This window comes from Furipterus horrens, unplaced genomic scaffold (assembly GCF_987537825.1).
Source record: "Furipterus horrens unplaced genomic scaffold, mFurHor1.1.pri manual_scaffold_3, whole genome shotgun sequence".
NCBI lineage: Eukaryota > Metazoa > Chordata > Mammalia > Chiroptera > Furipteridae > Furipterus > Furipterus horrens.
In genome coordinates, this window is record NW_028327173.1 from 184,822,329 (window position 1) to 184,840,746 (window position 18,418).

At 41.0% G+C, this 18,418-nt stretch overlaps 1 protein-coding gene across 1 annotated transcript; it reads left to right on the forward strand.

Moving 5' to 3' along the window:
* Nucleotides 1-3,281: 3,281 nt before the first annotated feature.
* Nucleotides 3,282-15,908, forward strand: GARIN2 (golgi associated RAB2 interactor family member 2). Its single transcript, XM_090272077.1, has 6 exons — nt 3,282-3,440; nt 5,878-6,077; nt 6,793-7,327; nt 9,889-10,136; nt 13,381-13,409; nt 15,844-15,908. Exons 1-6 carry the CDS (start codon nt 3,282-3,284, stop codon nt 15,906-15,908), a joined length of 1,236 nt encoding a protein of 411 aa, XP_090128203.1.
* The last annotated feature ends 2,510 nt before the right edge of the window (nt 15,909-18,418 follow it).

Below are 18,418 nucleotides of genomic sequence, written 5' to 3' on the forward strand. Positions count from 1 at the left end.
CCCCCTCTTGGTGATAAATACCCTCTTGCCTTCCTTGGGTTTTGGGCTGTAACTTCCCACTCCCCCCCACTACAGATCCCTGCCTTCCTTTGTTTAGCTAATGGATTTAGAACTAAATTGTCCAGGAAGGGATGGGAATAGAAATAAGAGGAAGGACACCTTCTGTATTCTTTGATTCTCCCTCCTTTTTTCTCTTTCTCATTCATCCTGACCGATCCTGACCCCTCTAACCCTTGCCAATTCTCACATCCATCTTTCCAAGCACTCAAGGCAGAATTGAATCTTCAGCAACAACATAAGCTCCTTTAGTCAGACTATGAGGGTCTAGCTCCTGGTGTGGGGGGGATTTGCAAGCTGTGTGATGTTGGACAAGTTACTTTCTGTTCCACGACTCAGTTGCATGGTATACAAAGTGAATATTTTTTCTTTGTATGTTTTATTAATTATGCTGTTACAGTTGTCCCAATTTCTTTTCCCTTTGCTCCCCTCCACCCAGAAACCTCCCTCTCTCCAATAGTCCACCCCTTAGTCCATGTTCATGGGTTGCGCCTATAAGCTCTTCTGAACGTCCCCATCTATTCTGCACCCTCCTATTATGCTTCTTAATTACTGCACCATTTCCCTCCTTCTCCCACCTGCCCCCTCCCAGCTGACCTCCCTCCATATGTTCCCCCTGCTTATGATTCTGTTCCCACTCTGGTTGTCTGCTTAGTTTGCCTTTGTTTCCATTCCCCAGCTTCTGTTGTTGATAGTTATAATATTGTGGTCACTTTAATGTTCATAGTTTTGACCTTCTTTTTCTTAAATAAGTCCCTTTAACATTTCATATAATAATGGCTTGGTGATGATGAACTCCTTCAGCTTTACCTTGTCTGGGAAGCACTTTCTCTGCCCTTCCATTGTAAATGATAGCTTTGCTGGATAGAGTAATTGTGGTTGTAGGTTTTTGCTTTTCATTACTTTGAATATTTCTTGCCAGTCCCTTCTTGCCCGCAAAGTTTCATTTGAAAAATCAACTGACAGTCTTATAGGTACTCCTTTGTAGGTAAGTCTCCTCTTCTCTCTTGCTGCTTTTAAGATTCTCTCTTCTTTAAACTTTGGCATTTTGATTATGATGTGTCTTGGTGTGGTCCTCTTTGAGTCTAGCTTGTTTGGGACTCTCTGTGCTTCCTGGACCCATATGTCCATTTCCTTCCCCAAATTAGGGAAGTTTTCGTTCAATATTTTTTCACATTATTTTTCAATTTCTTTCTCTCCCTCTTCACCTTCTGGCACCCCTATGATTTGGATGTTGACACATTTTTAGCTATTCCAGAGGTTTCTAAGCCTCTCCTCAATCTTTTCAATTCTCATTTCCTCCTTCTGTATTGGTTGACTGTTTATTTCTTCCTTATGTTCCAGTTTGTTGATTGGAACCCTGGTTTCCCTTCCTTCACCACTAGTTTCATGCAGATTTTCCTTCATTTCACTTAGGGTAACCTTCACCCGCCCCCCCCATCCTGTTTAACATTTTTCTGTCAAGTCTGTGAGCATCTTTATCACCAGTGCCTTAAATTGCGCATTTGTTAGGTTCACTATCTCGTCACTTGGTTTTGTCACTGGGACCTTGACCCACCCCCCCCCCCTTTTGGGTCATACTTCTCTGTCTCCTCATCATGACAGTTTTCTGTGTTTGCCTCTGTGATTTGGGTGGGGCTGTCACGCCTCTTACATTACAGGGGGTGGAGCCTTAGGTATTCATTAGTGCTGGCAACTGGTTCACCACGTTCTGGCGCTGTGTGTTGGGAAGGGACTGAAAGGGAGCAATGCTGGTTGCCACCGCTTTTCCAGGCACTTCTCCTCCTTCTCATACTACGCAAACTGCCTCCTTTTTGAGACTGGTAGCTTCTTCCTCCACCCTAACCCCCACTGGCTTTCACAGTCAGAAGCAATGCAGCTCTATTTTCCCCAGCGCTGGAACCGCAAGCTACATGGTCTAGTCTGGGGCTGGGATCCATCTGGTTTGGGGCTGGGGTCGCTTCTCGGGTTTAAACAGTGTAACTGTGTTTTTCTCCACAGCTACTGCTACCCGTTCCTGCCCACTGTGCCACCTCTAGCGTGCTGCCTGCCAAGCACCGCCCCCACAGGCACTGCTCTGCTCCTCTTTCTCTCCAACCCCGCTCTGCCCCTCCTACCTTTCTGGATGATTATTTCTTCTTTATTTCTTCGCTGAACGTCCCTGTAGTTTTGATTTTCTCGATTTTCTGGGTGCTTTTAGTTTTGACGTGGTTGTAAATTCCTTCTTAGTTGTAAGGATACACAGTGTGTGTATTTACGCCTCCATCTTGGCCAGAAGTCCAAAAATGAATATCTTAGTAATGCTACTTCATAGTCTGATCAGAATTAAATGAGGCAGGACATATAAAGCCTTTATTGCCTCCCACAAAACAAGCACTAAATAAAAATTCTGTTGGTTATTGCTTTCCTTCCTCTCTGTTCTAGATGGTAGCTTTTTTATCTCACCTTTTTCTTTTTTTTCCATGAATGCTTTCTTTTTTTGTCTCATTGCGCTTTGGTTATGGACTCATTTACTTTATTGTTCTTCTTGACTCATTTTACTTCCAGTGTATTCATGCTTGAGATGTTTTAAAGATGAGCTCTAATGTTGTAGAGCCTTGTTGTCTGCTGAAGCAGTTTCCGGAGAGAGCAGGATATGAATAATTGTCACTGATTAGATCAATACCATTGCCTCCCAACCAAGAACTAAGCTTGGTCATGGGTGAATGATAAGGAAGAAATGCTCTGTTTAGTATAGTTTTGACACCCTGCTTATGAAAAATAGCTTGGGAACCCTGAATGATGGAAAAGGTAGTGGAACATCAATTAGGAAAACAGGAATTAATGGTTTAGGAGAAATGGAGCATATGCTGTGAGGCCTCCTAGAAAGACCTTCCCTGACCGTGCTAATTAATTAGTGCTGCCAGCCCCACACCCCAGGCGCTTTTTATTCCATGTATCTGTTCTAGAGTCTTTGTAGCCCTTATCATCCGACATCATTTTTTTTTTACTTGCTCACTCTCTGTTTTGCGTAGAGTATAAGTTACATGAGGAGAGGGATCCTATCAGTCCTGCTCAAATGTATCTCCAGTGCACAACACATCACCTAGAATATCATAAGTGTTGATAAGATTTGTTGAATGAATGAATGAATGAGGCTACTTAATGTGTTACATTAAATTTTCTCTGCATCTGTTCATTGTATGTCCACTTCGCTGATGTTCTGATGTCTGTGTGTAAGCACAATGAGGAAGAATGACAGGAAGTCTGCCACAAGGATCAGCAAGCCAGATGCCGTCTGTGTTCCATCCTCACATGGTCCAGGAGATTTCAAAAATATGCTGGATGGAGGAGAGTTTGCCCCTTATGTATCTCCTCCCATGTTAGAGGGCAATTTTATCCAGGTAAATATTTGAGCCCTGAATTATGTTATAATAACGTCAGTCATTAACTTACTCAAAGATGACTGAAGAGGCTGGGAGGAGAATTGCTTTAAATGTGGCAAGGGGATGTGTAATACAATTAAAGGGGACAGTTTTGGAACTTTAAACTGAAAATAATTATACTGTTAAAGAAAAATTCATTTCAAATTTTCCCAACTCTAACCTAGGAATTCTGTCCTAGCTTTACTGTAATTGTCTATCATAATCTTGCCAAAAGTCGTGAAGGGACAATAGTCATTTTTAGGATGTCCTGTCACAGGAAAGCATTTATATAACTCCTTTCTTTGACCTAGAAGACATTTTAAAGAATAATATCTATGACACAACTAGGGTTTAGAGTGAATTTTGACTCTTAGTTCTGAAGGTAAAAAATAACTGTCAAATTGTGTCATGGAGAAAAGTTTCCTTTCATAAAAATGTGCCTACACATTTCAATGCATTTGGGGGCAGTTCTAACTTTCCTTTGAACATTCAACATTAAAATATTCAGACAAAGAAACAGGGAAATGAGTTCAATGGTGTGGACCTACCCCTAAGCTTCATTAAAATGCCATAACCAAGTCTAACATGAAACACACCCATTCAAGCAGCTCCTTCACTGATTCCACAGAGGGGTGACAGGGAAGACCACAGACACTGCTTCATCTCTGCACTGACACCTGGGAACTGGGGAGACCTCCTCACCTCCAGAACAATAGGCAGGAGGTGACACCTCGATGAACACTAATGTTGAAGTGATACCCCAGAACATGTGATAAGTCACAACTTTATTTACTTTAGTTTCCATATGCTTCTTTCCTGCTAATATATATATTTTTTATTTTCAAACTTTTAAAATAATTATTGTATGCTTTAATGAACACTGGGGTGGGGGTCAGTTAGCATTCTATAGTCTGTCCATGACCCCATATCATACATAATTGGATAAGGTTATTCCCTTCAATGGCAGCAAGTTACTAAGGTTCCCAACTCAACAAGTTTAAATGAAAAAAGAACAAAAATTATCTCAAATAGAATGTAAGAGCCACAGGGAATCAGCTCAGCCATGGGGAGTCATCAAGGACACAGGCTCTCTCTTTTTGCTCTGTTAGCTTCCAGTCAGCTCCCCTCCAACATGCCATGCCAACAGGACAGTGACAGCTGCCAGCAATGAAAGAGATGCCTCTCATCTTTACAGCTGTTTGTGAGGACTCAGGATCCTTTCCCAGAGCCACCAGGACACCCCTACTAGTGTCTCATTGGCCAGGCCTGGTCACATGCCACAGGGGATGGGTCATGTGACTGGTTTAGGCCAATCATAATGTAACCCCTGAGTAGGGGCACCATCCCTGAGGGGTAGGTACCAGATAACCAGAAGAAGAGGGGAAAGAATGGGAAAGAAGAGGGGCATGGCACTGAGTAGATCAATCAATAGTGTGGGCTATGACATCTTTCAGAATACATTTGTTTTCCAGTGATTTTTTTTCTGAACCAGTTATTATGCAGCTGAGAAACCAGGTTTGTTTGGAGCCTCTCTGGCTTCCTTCTCAGCCCTGTCCACCCACTTTCCAGTTTCCTCCTCTTCCAACTGGCAGAGATTTTACTGGCCAAGAGTCTTAGGCTTTGGGCGGGTTTGCACATGCCCTTCTCGGCCTGTAAGTTCTCCTGCTCACGCGGCCAGTTTATCTCTCATTCTGGCCTCAGCGAGAGGCCCCTTCCTCACGAGAGACTTCTCTGACCCTTCACCCAGGCTGCCAGGGACTGGTGAATTGGTAATAGTTTAGGAAGTTTGAAAGTGGTCATTAAACACAGCCATTATTAAAAATTAAATTATATAAACTTTTAAAATTAAATACATTCAAGACAAAGGCAACAAATACTCAAAACTCATCACTCCTTTTATTTCACTACATTTTACTACTATCTATGCTCTTGAGGCAATGGATACAAGAGTTTGGCAAAGGTCAGTGAAGACTTTTGTGAAAACCAGTTGGCTGAATGGAATTTAAAACAAAGAGTGTTATATATCACAGTTTGTGAATTGTGTGCTACTTATATGTTTTATACCAGTAAATGTATAATAAACATATGTGTGCGGACTTTCCAAGAGACAGCTGTTACACCTTTACCAACACACCACGCCTACATCCCCTCTAAGTCAAGTCCCCCATTAGGTGCCCCACAGCACAGCACCCTGGACTGTACCCCTCTTACAATAATAATCAGTGACATTGCTGTTCAATGCTCCCTTCCCCAGTAGGCCCCCTTTCACCGCAATAACTCCAAGAATTCACGTGAACGAGTGAGTGAGCTAGTGCATCATATGGTTCATTTGCTCTTTATTCCCTCCCCTGCGCTGGCCAGCAAGGTTGTGGGGACCCTGCACTTTACCAGAAAACCTCTCTTCCTGTTCTCTTAGGTCAACAAGAGAGGTGAATCCATTTACCTTCACAACCGAGCCAACTGGGTGACTGTGGGCATCTGCTCTTCCAGTCACAGCAGCAAGACCCCCAACGTGATGCTGCTAGCGTATCTGACGGCCACCGCCCAGAAAGATACAGAACCCCTGTTTAAAAGTCTGTTGACTTCTCATTTCCCCGCGAAACTGGTGCTCACCAGGTGAGTTGCAGAAGGGAGGAGGTGAAAGATGTTTCAGAAAACACACTTTACCCCCAAGGAGCTGAAAATGGAAACACTGATGACAATGGCTCCGAGGGAGCTTCTCACTTGCACTCCCTGCAGCAAACCATAGGTGCACCCTCAAGATCTGGGAAAATAGTTTGTGACAACCTGGCTGTCAAAGAGAGGGTTATTTTTTTTTTTTTTAATTAAACTTAAGCATCAGGAACTAAAGACTCAAAATGCTTCTCTAGAACATGCCCCTCTCCCCCCAACATCCTAACTTCTATCAAAATTATCTCTAGTCTTGTCTCAAACCACCAACTTGCAATATGACTGAGAGCAAATCGGCCAAGTTCTCTAAGTCTCAACTTTTGGGGATTAAATAGGACAGCTTCTCATGGTAAATGGCTGATTCTCTGGTGTTTTAGTACATCAGGGTGTCAGGGTGCAATTCAGGTAAGATGGCCCCCCAGGAGTTTGATTACATGTACTACAAATGAAAGTGCTGAACCTCATTCACTAACAACCAGACCTGGGACCGTGTGGCTTCAGGAAAGTACTGCCCTGCCCCATGCCTGTCCCTACCCAGGCCTGTGTGGGAGGCAAGCCGTTGGCCTAAGTCTCACTCTTCAGTCTGCTATAAAACAGGCTGGAAAGGCCTTTTGATAGATTTCCAGTCAGGCCTCCAGATGACCTGTGTGTTTGTTTGCAGGTTTCTCCCCCTGCAGTTTGTGACTCTGTCTGTGCACGATGCAAAGACTATGTGCCTCAAAGTAAAGCTGGTGAGTGGTCGAGCCTACTACCTACAGCTCTGTGCCCCTGCATGCAAGCAGGATGCCTTATTTTCTCAGTGGGTGGAACTCATCTCCCTCTTGAATCAGGAGAAAGATAAAACTTCCAAAGTGTCAGAAGTCTCCAGCCTGTCGGAAATCACAAATAGCACAGACATCGCAGGTTCAGTGGACGTGGTGGATGTTGCAGCACTCACAGCTTTACAGTCTGCACATGTGTACACATGTCCAGACCCTATATGTGCAATAGAAAGAACCGAGTTCTCAGAATTAACAGTCATCACCGATGTCACTGATGTCACGGATGTTCCAGAGAATGTGGTCACTGAGGCCCCAGATATCAAAATTTTCACAGAAGTCACAGAAGTGAAAGACCTCCATGATGTCACAAACAGTTCAGGGGTCAGAGTGGTATTTGAAAATGATGACATACTGAGGGCCAAGGAAAAGGAAAAGGTATGTGACATGGAAGACTTTCATTCTTTAATAATCAAGGACAAGAATGATCATCAAGATTCTGGTTAACTATCTTATGCTGACTATCAAAATGCTATGGAACTTTCTCTGAGTAACCTAATTCTAATAATGAGATCTGAGCCCTGAACCCTGGTGTAAAAGAGTTGTCAGGTGTCTGTCTCCTGAAATAGGCAGTGACCATCCTTACCACCAAACTTACTGTGGTGTCAGAAAGCTATGGTGGGATGGAAAGAACTCTGGGAGCAGAGTCAGAATGTCTGGGTTGGATTCTTGCCCTGCTGCAGAGCAGTTTGCATAAGTCACTGAACCTGCATGAGCCTCCATGTCCTCATCTCTAAAATGAGGATATTAGGATCATGGAAAAGCAATGTTAAGGTTGACATGTACAAAAGGATGCAGTACATTGAAGCATGGGGTGAAACTTCAGTAGGTAAAAGTGAGGGTGGAAATAGGAAACCAAAACACCAAAAGAAGTGAGTGGCTGTAGAAAAGGCCAGGAAGTGGAAAAACACAGAGCCATATCCAAGCACGGTTAGTACAGTTTGGCTGGAGCATAATATACGTGGAGAAGATTCAGATATAGGATTGATAAGTTGTTTGCAAACCTTGCATGCCAAAATAAGAAATGTGGACTTCAGTCTTTGAACAAAGCATAGCCCCAATATCCCTTTCTGTAAGGGTGTGAAGGAGTTGTGTTTTAAAAAGGTTAATTTGATGGCAGAATCGATTGTAGGTAAAGAAATCAGTTTGAAGACTACTGCTGAAAACCTCCATGGGGCCCACAATTTTTAAAAAATGACAAAGGGCAACTGTAATAGAAAAACAATTTAAAAAGAGAACTTATGCAAAAAATGACAAAGGGCGAGGAAGGAGATTCACAGAAAGAACTTCCAGTAAATATAGCAGAAAAAGTTTAACCTCACTAGTCATCAAAGAAATACAAACTTAGAAAAAATCTAACCTATAAAACTGTTACTTAAAAGAATAAAAATAGTCAATGTTAGTAAAACTGTGGTTAATGTGGAATCCATATAGATTCATGGTGGGGATGAGAATTGGTACAAACTTTCTTGAAATCATCATGAATCAAGAACCTAAAAAGTTTATAACCTTTGACTCAGTGATCCCACTTCTAGGAATATTTCTAAAGGAATTAATTAGAAATAGGAGTGAGGATTTAGCTATAAAGATGTTAATCATACTACATCTATACCATGTTTATTTTAAAAAAATGAAAATACGGTCATAACCTAAATGTCCACTGCAGGGAAAATGACTAAATGGATTTAAATCCTTGAAGGGCAGACCCCTTATCTGCCTTATTCAGGAGTGACCATTGTATGTATCTGGCTAGATCATAGTCAGTAAATATTTGTTAAATGTATGAATACTCCGTAGCTATTAACATTGTTGAAGTGTTTTGCTGAACCTGGAGAAATCTTCGTGATATAAAGTAGAGTGAAAAATGAAGAGCATGATTCCTACTATATAAAAATACTTTTATACACACAGAGACAATAGAAGGGGGAAAGTCATATTGGGATTTGGGGATTATAGAGAATTCATGTTTTCTTCACACTTTTCTGAATTTTCTGTTTCCTACAATAAAAACTAATTTTGAATTAGAATAATTCAATTTTTAATAAGGAAAATGCTAAAATAAATCATTAAGTGAAAAGTGTAGGACATGAAATGAAAATATAATCACAAACTATACATATACAAAACAAATAAACGGACAAAAAGACCAAATGAAATGTGCCATAGGAGTAGTTATTTCTGGCCAATGGCACCAAGCAAGCAATAATTATCTTCTTTCCACTTTATATAAATTCTATAATAAATATATATGACTTTCATTGTCAGACGAAAGGAAGTTTTTAAGGAAAGGCGACAGAGGTGAGGGACTAGTGAGGTGCAGGGGTGAGGGCTGTTAAGAGAGACACAGTCTGGAACCGGCTGCTGACCCACCGCTCCGGGCCTGAGAGATCTGGGAAGGCAGTGAGCAACTCCAGAGGCGGTACATTAACAGAAACTAGGAAACTAGGAGTCCAGGAGAGAACTTCAGGTATTCGGTTTTAGGTAGAAGTCCTAGGTCTTTTGAGGTCTAGTATTCTTATGAACCTGCAACACCTCTCATATATTAGATGCTCTTAAATCAAGAACAGCCTCAGACTGGAAAGTAGGTAGCAAGACGTTTCTAGAAAACCTTCCTTTCCTTGACAATTCGGGGAGAGGAGGCACTGTAATTAAGCAGTAATTTTCAGTGTGAAGAGACTTTGGGGTACCTGACCACACGAGCTTTTCCATGTGCTGGGTCAGGTCCCCAGCGCGCCAGCCTCCAGCACCCATACACCCACCGGGGCTCCTCAGTGGCTGCCACATCAGGCCTCACTCTCTCCTTATTGCGCCCGTGCACTCAAGGGCGCTGGGTCTATAGGAATGAAGTGATTACTGTTTCAGATATGATTCCATACATAATCTGTTCCTGTGTAACGCTCTTCTGTTACCTGATTCGCTGATGCGTATTGTTTCCAAAGGAAAAAACAGAAAACATCCTGGAGCCTGGGTGTCTACGAGACACAGAAAGTAAGAACGAGTTACAAGAAGGCTCAACACACATCACCATCTCAAACGTGACACTGACTTTTGAAGGCGAAAGATGTTTGCATCCTATGTTGACTCCAGAAGAAAGTGAGACCCATACGTTCAAAGAGATGAGTGACAGAACCTCAGAAATAAGGACAACTGGTTTTAAAAGCACGGCTCTCAAGGCTAAAGAATCCAGGTATGGGAGACGGGAAAAGGCCTAGGGACCCTAAGACATGAGGTAAGCGTACTCTTCAAAGTCCCTGCAACTCGGGGAGCTGTTGCTGAAGTTCTCTGATATAGATGCCATACAATCGAATGTCAACTCTTAGTATCCACATTTGGTTCAGTCTCGTCTAATTTCACGCCCACTTCCCACATCACACTTGGCATTCTGAGCTGTCTGCCTGGTGTTGACTGCGCTGAAGAAAACATACTAGAATCAAAGAGTCCACATTTTGGTGTTAGGGGACTCGATTTTTAGAGTGATGATGGGTACATTTGTCTTTATACTTCTCTCTACTTTTCCGCTACGTAACCTGTACATTTTCTACATTTCCAACTAATAACTTCATCTGAAAAGAACTATTTTCATAATTTTAATATTCAATTACAAGATGGATGAGAGAGAGTACTATAGTTTTATAAACATAAAAGTTAATCTGATCATTCTGGAGTAACACCTAAAAAGAAACCAGGAAAAAATGTAGATCTAAATGCTTATATTAGCAAAAACAAAAATGAGGGATCCAATGAATTATGTCTAAATTCTTTTTAAATATAAAAAAATGGGTTTTTATGGGTTTTGACACATGCATAGTAATGTGTATCCACCATTACATACAGAATAGTCTCACTACCCTAAAAATCCTCTGAGCACTAGATCAGCTCTTGATGGCTTTTTAAAATATTAAAATTGTGAGATAAAAAATTTTGACAATGAAAAATATTCTGCAAGTGCCAAGTCTTGTTAGTTTCACTATTATGACCACTTTAGAAATGAAAAAAAATTGCTATAATAGCAAAAAAATATAGAATTTTAAAGATAAAAGTGATCTTGAAGGTTAGTAAATCCCAAACTCTTCAAGGCCCTGCCTGCCAGTCTCTCAGCATCCTGTGCCATTTAGCTGATGACTCCACTAGGGAGGAAATTAATAGATAAAATTTAAAACACAAAGCAAAAACCAAATTTTGGTTCTAAGTAGTCCTTTTAAGCCCAATTTAATCAAGCTTGGGTTCTTTTTTATTGCCAGTTTGCATCAGGAATATAATTACTAGCTAGGGACTAATTTGAAAATGTTCATTATGAATGACAGGTATAGTCTAAGAATAGAATGGAATTCACTGGTGCTTTATCCCTGGGACAATTGTAAAACATTGTAAGATTTGTGAGATTCAGTTAGGCATTGTGAGAGTGATAAATAAGTTCTATGTATTTTTCTTCTTCAAGACCATAAATTTCAGGGACACTTTATAACCATGTACTTTGGAACAATGAAAAACACATTGAACAATGACCTTGTTAAATATTTTGTCTTCAAATTCATTATTCTTAAAAATGTAAATTCAGAAATTTAAATCTAGATGAATGAAAGACTATGAAGCCCTCTACAATGTCACTTGAGGTCCTTTAGAAGTGAAGGATTTACTTTATAAAGCATTAACATTCCTTTTCATACCTTGGTAATAGTGCTAGTGTGACGCTTCCCTTTGCTTTATGGAGGATAATGACAGGCTTTATTTTAATCTGCACCTATTGAAAGTACATTTATTGTATATTTCTCAGTCTCTTGAAAACTTTTATCATTAAGCTTAATCTTTATTTAAATCGCCAGACCTATTTAGTAAAGGCTATAGGAACGTTTATTTGCAATATCCTCAGGAAATTACTAATTTCACCTTTACTTTGGAAAGATCCATTAATAGAACTTGAACTGGATGTATCTGCCAAAACTCTTGAAATGAATCATAATTATGTCTTTTTACTTATCTGTGCAGGTATTATCTAAAGGTAATAGTTTTTCTGAAACACTTTCTTTTGCTCAAACAGCAACAGGTCCAAAATATTTATTGAAAATGTGATGAAGAAACAAAGTTTTGGTAAAAATTAACTAACTTGGGTTTATGTTTTAGCATGTCAATGAGATTAAGAAAATAAGTATTTTAATTATCGTTATTAACTTTTAAAATCAGAAGTGCCGAAAACAGACTTTTTTATCCAAAAACATTTCTGAAAGTGAAATAGTCTGAAAAACTGAAAACTTCTCTCTTATTTTATTCACTAATTCATAAGAAATATAGTAACCTGGGCACATACTTCACCTGTGTTGGGGAGGAAACCCTTCAAGTCCGTCTGGCTGGTCTAATAATCAAGTTAACACGAGAAGGACGAACAGGAGAAACATAACCAGATTTATTACATATGTACATACGAGGGTTCCCTAACAGTTGAGGTTTATATGCCATTCTAGACCAAGAAGAGGGAGGCAGGGGTCTGGATCATCAAAGGGAAAGTAGGCCATTCACAGGTAGATGAGAAAGAGCAAACATTTGGTAAACAAATCTTGCCAGGACACCCAGAAACAATGGGACTCAGAGGGGACTCTAAAAACTGACTTGGCTTGGCTTCTTCCTTTCTACCCCACTTCCTTCCTATGACACTAAGGTGAGAGCTCCCGTCCTTGGAGCCAGTTTTTCTATCTAAATTCCTTTAGGGAGGTAAGGGGGAGAGCCTAAGGTTCTTTCTGGGTCTTTGTTTCTTAAAAATAACCAGCTTAAAATAATCAATATTCCTAAAAAGTATGCACCTGCCCCTGGCTGGTATGCGCCCGACTCTGCAGACTCATGAATAAAAGCCTCTCTTTGCTGCTGAAAAAAAAACAAAAAACCTAAAAGTCATATTTGGGGATTGGCAAACTCTGCTTCCCCTCACCTGCAAGATCACCAGGCACTCTCACCCCTCATCAGGGCCATAGAGACTGTGACAAAAGCTTCCAAACCCAGGCACTCATCCATTCCTGAATTTACCCCCACATCTCTATGAAACTTGTATTCCCAACACACCTGACTCTTTAGGGAAGCCCCTGAGCTTCCCTCGGTCTCAACCCCAAATAAGCTGTCAGGGGCTGGAGAGGAAACAGGATAGGGTTGCCCCAGCCTCATTGAGTGACAGGTAACAGACAATAAAAATAGATTATATGTTATTAACATACAATTTACTTGTATGCCTTTTATAGATTGAATAGCTTGCATGTTAGAGGAATTTAGGTAATTTTACTTTACTATGTATTATAATCGCTAATGCCCTAGGTATGCTAAACATGTCTCACTACTGCCTAGAAAGCTTTTAGAAAATGGTCAGTTATCTCATACCCAGTAATTATTTTCTAAATATTTGTGGTTACACTGGCAAAATTTTTGAAATGTGTTGTTTATTTTTACAGGAACATGAGAAGTGATTCAAACATTTCAGGTATGGAACAAATTCCACTACATTTCTTTGAAATCCCTGGTATCTGGTAGTTACCTCTGGGTCCTGGAACAGAGTACTTAAGAGGAAAGGCATCAAGCGAGAGGTTTTGCTGCATCCTGAAAGGTCTACACTGCAGAAACTCTTCCGCAGAGCCTGTCCTCGTGCTGTCTTTCAAGTGGGACGTGTCGCTTCACATTTTCTGTCTGGTAGAGTTCAGTTTCCTAGTTCCCAGTATCTAACTCCCTGGCATGAACCACTCCCAGGCTAGCTCTGCAGGCCTCTTGTCCCTGCTGATTTGGAAGACAAGGGGTCCACAACTAACCCTCTTGGTAAATCTGAAATCGTCTGGTCCCTTTTTTCTTCCTCCTTTCAGCTTTGGCCTCTGCTTTGCTGTCAGGTGATACCATTTAACATTTTGTTTGGCAGTTTTTTCTTTACAAATTCTCATGTCTCAGGATGTTAAAACTGTAACACAAGCTTCTGATGTGGGGGTTGTCCTGTAGGCACCAGTGGAGATCTCTTCCCTCGCTGGCTGCTGGCCCACTTCTAAGTTACTGTCTAACCCGGGGGGTGGCACAGACCTCAGCTCCAGTCATGCACATAACGAACGTCATGGAAGAAACACAGAGGCACATTTCACTGGACTTAAGCAGAAAGGGAGGAAAATACTTCCACTTTAAAGGCCAACACTAAAAGTCATTTTTAGCCACATTGATGAGTCCTCCTCAGAAAGGCAAATAATTAAAGGATCGGTGTTTACACAAACGGGATGTGTCTCTAGGCCTTCCCACTGGGCTTCAGTGTCCAAAGTACCAGATCAACTTCACTGTAATGCGGCTTTACCTCTATTACGGTCCATCGTACTGAACCTGAGAACATTGTAGGGAAATGCTATTGTAGTTTATAAGAAAAATGAAAAATATCCTTTGTAGTCTATAGAATTATCTATTGATTTCTATTCCAAATTTTACTGCAAAAAGAAACGAAAGTGAGTTTGTAGAAATTCCAGAGATGTCCATCTGGCAAATATTTTCCTCTCATTCTCTAATGGCAGGGATCCATCTAGCAGCAGCCTTACCACTAATACACAGTGCATTAGCACATAACTAGTACATTCTACATATACTCTGAAGCACTCGTTATTTAAGCCATGAAAACTTTAAATTAATGTAAGACATCAATAGTTTTATCTTCATCCTACATGTGACTGATTCTTTCACCTGTCTTGGCACAAACTCAATTTTGTTCAATTGAACAAGCATTTGATGCCTATCTATTATATATGAGGTCCTGGCAGGCTCTGGAAGAGATCAAAACTGAATAAACAACAGGACATCTTACCTGGCTTCAAGATATGTATACAAATAACATACGTTATAATGATATAGGCACTTTAAGAGAAAAATGGAAAACCTAGTTTTAGCTCAAGAGAAAAAATCATGAAAGATTCTCTGAAGGAGGCAGTCTATGAGTTAGGGAAGGGAAACAAGAGCATCCTGGGTACAGAGAATAGTGTGAACAAAATGAGGGATGGGACACTGCCGGGCAGGGTCATTTATAGGAATAAGGAAAGATGCAGCCAGAAAGCAAGGCAGGAGCCAGGACTCTGAAGGTCTTGGGCCATGGTAAGGGGTGTGGATATTACTGTTTGGTAGGTAAGGAGAAGCCACTGAAAGACAGAGAAATGACAAAATTAGTGTCATGTTTTAGGACAATTGCAATTTCTAAGAGAAGCTGGAGGAGACTAGAGATAGGAAATCATCATAATAGTCCTGAGGAAGGGTGCCAAAGTCTTGAGCCAGGTAAGAAGCATTGAGACAAAAAGGACAGGACTACAGAGTCAAAAAGATTTATCGACTAACTACCCATGGGGACAAAAGAAAAAAACCTGAAGGTGACAGAGTCGGGGAGGCAACATGACTAGCAAGTAGTAAGTCCATGAAAAAAAAGCTGGGAAAGGAATTGGAAGAATTTGGGAACTACCAAACACTGAACTTAGAAACAATAGCCCTAGATTTGACCTCTAACTGCACTTCCTTGGTTTCCTGGAGGTCATGTTTAATCTCTCTGGGCCTCAGTTTTCTCAGCTGTCAAATGTGTGTGCATATGGGTGGGGGAACGCGGAGGACATGTCTCAAGGCCCTTTCACCTGCTATGATTTTATAAGCTGCTATGGCCGTGGTGGCCCATCTTTGTAAACATAGCAGGCGGCTTCAAACAGGCTCTGGAAATGAAGAGCAAAGCAAGGAACAGTCCACATGAGGCAAAATTGTACTCCGAGCTTGTTAAATCACAAGGATGGAACGAGATACAAATCTGGCACGCAGTCTTCACAAAAGTATTAATTAATTATTTTCCCTGTTCGTTTTCTTTCACGTATTTTCTCATTCTTTCCATTTTTCTCTCCTATATCTTCCCACTTTTCCTTACTTAGGATTGTATAGTTTTGCAGTTTTCCCTCTGATTAGCATCTCTTTCCCCCTTTTCACACTCCTCTGAATCATTTTTTTCCCCTTTCATACTCTTACTCACGCTTAACACTCTTTACCACAAGAAAAGCAAAGGTTAGTAGAATCCTAATCCCTCATCCCATTGAATTCAGACTGAGCGTACACTAAAACTGGGCCTGTAAATCTGATTTCTACTCCAGGCAGAAGCCAAAGTAGAGTGTTCCCACTGCCGTAAAACCAACCCCTGGTACTCTGAACCTCGTTAGATTTACATTCACCCCACCCCTGGGCAATGGCTAGTTGGGGGCCCACGGTCTCTAGTTTATCTGTCCAAACTCTCAGCATTTTGAAAGAATCACACTTTTTCTCCTTTCTGAATGAGATCTCCGGTACAGTGACACTTCAAATGTACTTCTACAAAAAGGCTACAAGGCAGGGCCCAGGTTATACCTGTCTCTCCAGATGTGGATCCATCTCCCTTCTTGACTTTCCACTTACCTTCCTAGGCTTTACTCTCCTTACCTTCACTGATTTCTTTACAGTGAGCCCCAAAACAGTAGGCTTATCTACAATCCTATGGTATTTTCCAAGACAAAGAAATGAGACCAATAATAGAGTTTCAAGAAAAGAAGAGGGGAAAATACTTAGGAAATACTGGGAGTGTCCTCCCCACCCCCACCCACATTTCTTTGATTACAAATCAGAGTTCTTGGAATCTGAAGCAGCCAGATTTATTCGACCTTGATGAAACCCAGAACCTGTTTGTGAAACTTAACAATAGGCTCCATTGGAAAGAATAAAGACATTTTTGATGAGGTGGCTAAAACACCATTTGAATTTAAGACCCAGAATAAGATTCTTCTCCTTTTGTGCCTTTTTGTCTCCTGCTTTTGGCTCTTTTCTTCCTTCCTTCGTCCCCCACTACTTTTCTTTTTGCCCCCTGGCTCTCTCCCCTCGTGTCAAATCCTCTTCTCATTTCCCCGAGCTTGTGCCTCATCTGTCTCCCCCTTTCTCAGGGGAATGGATGTGTGAGGAAAGGAAAGTAAAACAGAAAAAGAAAAGGCCAATGAAAAAAAAAAACATGTAAGACAACCTAAAGGTAATTTTTACAATTATAAATCTCTATAGATATAAAGGACAGACATGACACTTTCACAGAAAGTTGTCAATAAATTGTATCTTTTAACATAGAATCTTACCGCTTCTATTGTATTAACAATAGAGGTGGATTGGGGTGTTGAGGGTTGGTTGTGGTTTCTGCTCTAGAATCCATCATGGGTCAAAATGTAACAGCAAAGAAAAAGCGGGGGCTTCAGATAAGGCACTGGGAGAGAATGACTTGCTTTTGCTTTTACAAGTGATTCCTTTCATTTCCATACCCACTCTTCCTCTTTGCCTCCCTCATCATGCTCTTTCCCAACCTGCGTTCTTAGATTAGCCAACACAGCCAAGATCTCTTTTTTTCACACCAATATTATATAAATGCTTACAGAGTACCTACTGTGCTGCCACGTACAGTTGTGCAAATCATACAGTGCACGGTGTGGGGACCCCATTCACATGTACCGGCTGTGTGGTGCACGACCTGCACAGCTGTATGTGGTGGTCCCGGCTACCGTATTCTAAATTTCTTTGAGACACTAGCTACTTAAGAATAAAAGCTCTCCCAGCCGACTCTCCCAGCATAACGATTATGTGTGTGTGTCCATACAGGTGCACACTTAGGGGCTGAGTTCGCAGAATTTAAGGGAAGATTAGAGAACCAGGAGTGGCCTTGGCAGGAACCATAAACCCATATCCTCAGGGCTCTGATGATGGAATGGAGGTGCCCACCCTTCTATCCCCGCTTCTGTCACTCCGCCACCAAAGGCAGCTAGCTTAGTACTGAGCATTTATTTTATTAACAGGGCCCCACCCAGATGCACACCATGGGCCAGAGGTTATGCACCAGTGCAGAACAGTGTGGTTAGAAAACAACAAATGTCCACATGCAATAATCCCCTGGCCTCCACATATACTCCTTAGTCTGGGCCTATTCTTTTGTCACTTCTGCTTCCCTTTAAGTATGTTCTTAATATTGTTCTATGGTCGTGATGGACAGTGAAGGGGTGGTGTTTCGGGTGATGTGTGCTGGTTCCTACAACCACCTAAAGAGTCTCAAGCCCTTCTAGCTCTCAATGGGGGGTAGGGGTGGGGTTACAGTTGTTCGTATGTAAAATAATACAATAGTTAATAATAATAGTACAAGAATAAACTCCCTTTTGCATACACACAACTGTAAACCTACTTTTGCACCCTATGTATTATAAAGTTAAGAGAAATTCCTTAAAGATAACCCAATATGTTTTAATGATTTCACCCTTTGATTGATATATCCTATAACAATGCAATTTCGAATATTGGGGCCTCATTAAGAATTGAAAATGCAAAGAGGGCCAAAAAATGATGATCTACATACCATATTTAAATCTTGACTTCTAAAAGTGGCTCCCAGATATTTAAACTATGAATTGCTTATGTATGGGTAAAGGTAGAGACACTTTTTTTAATGGTGAAAAA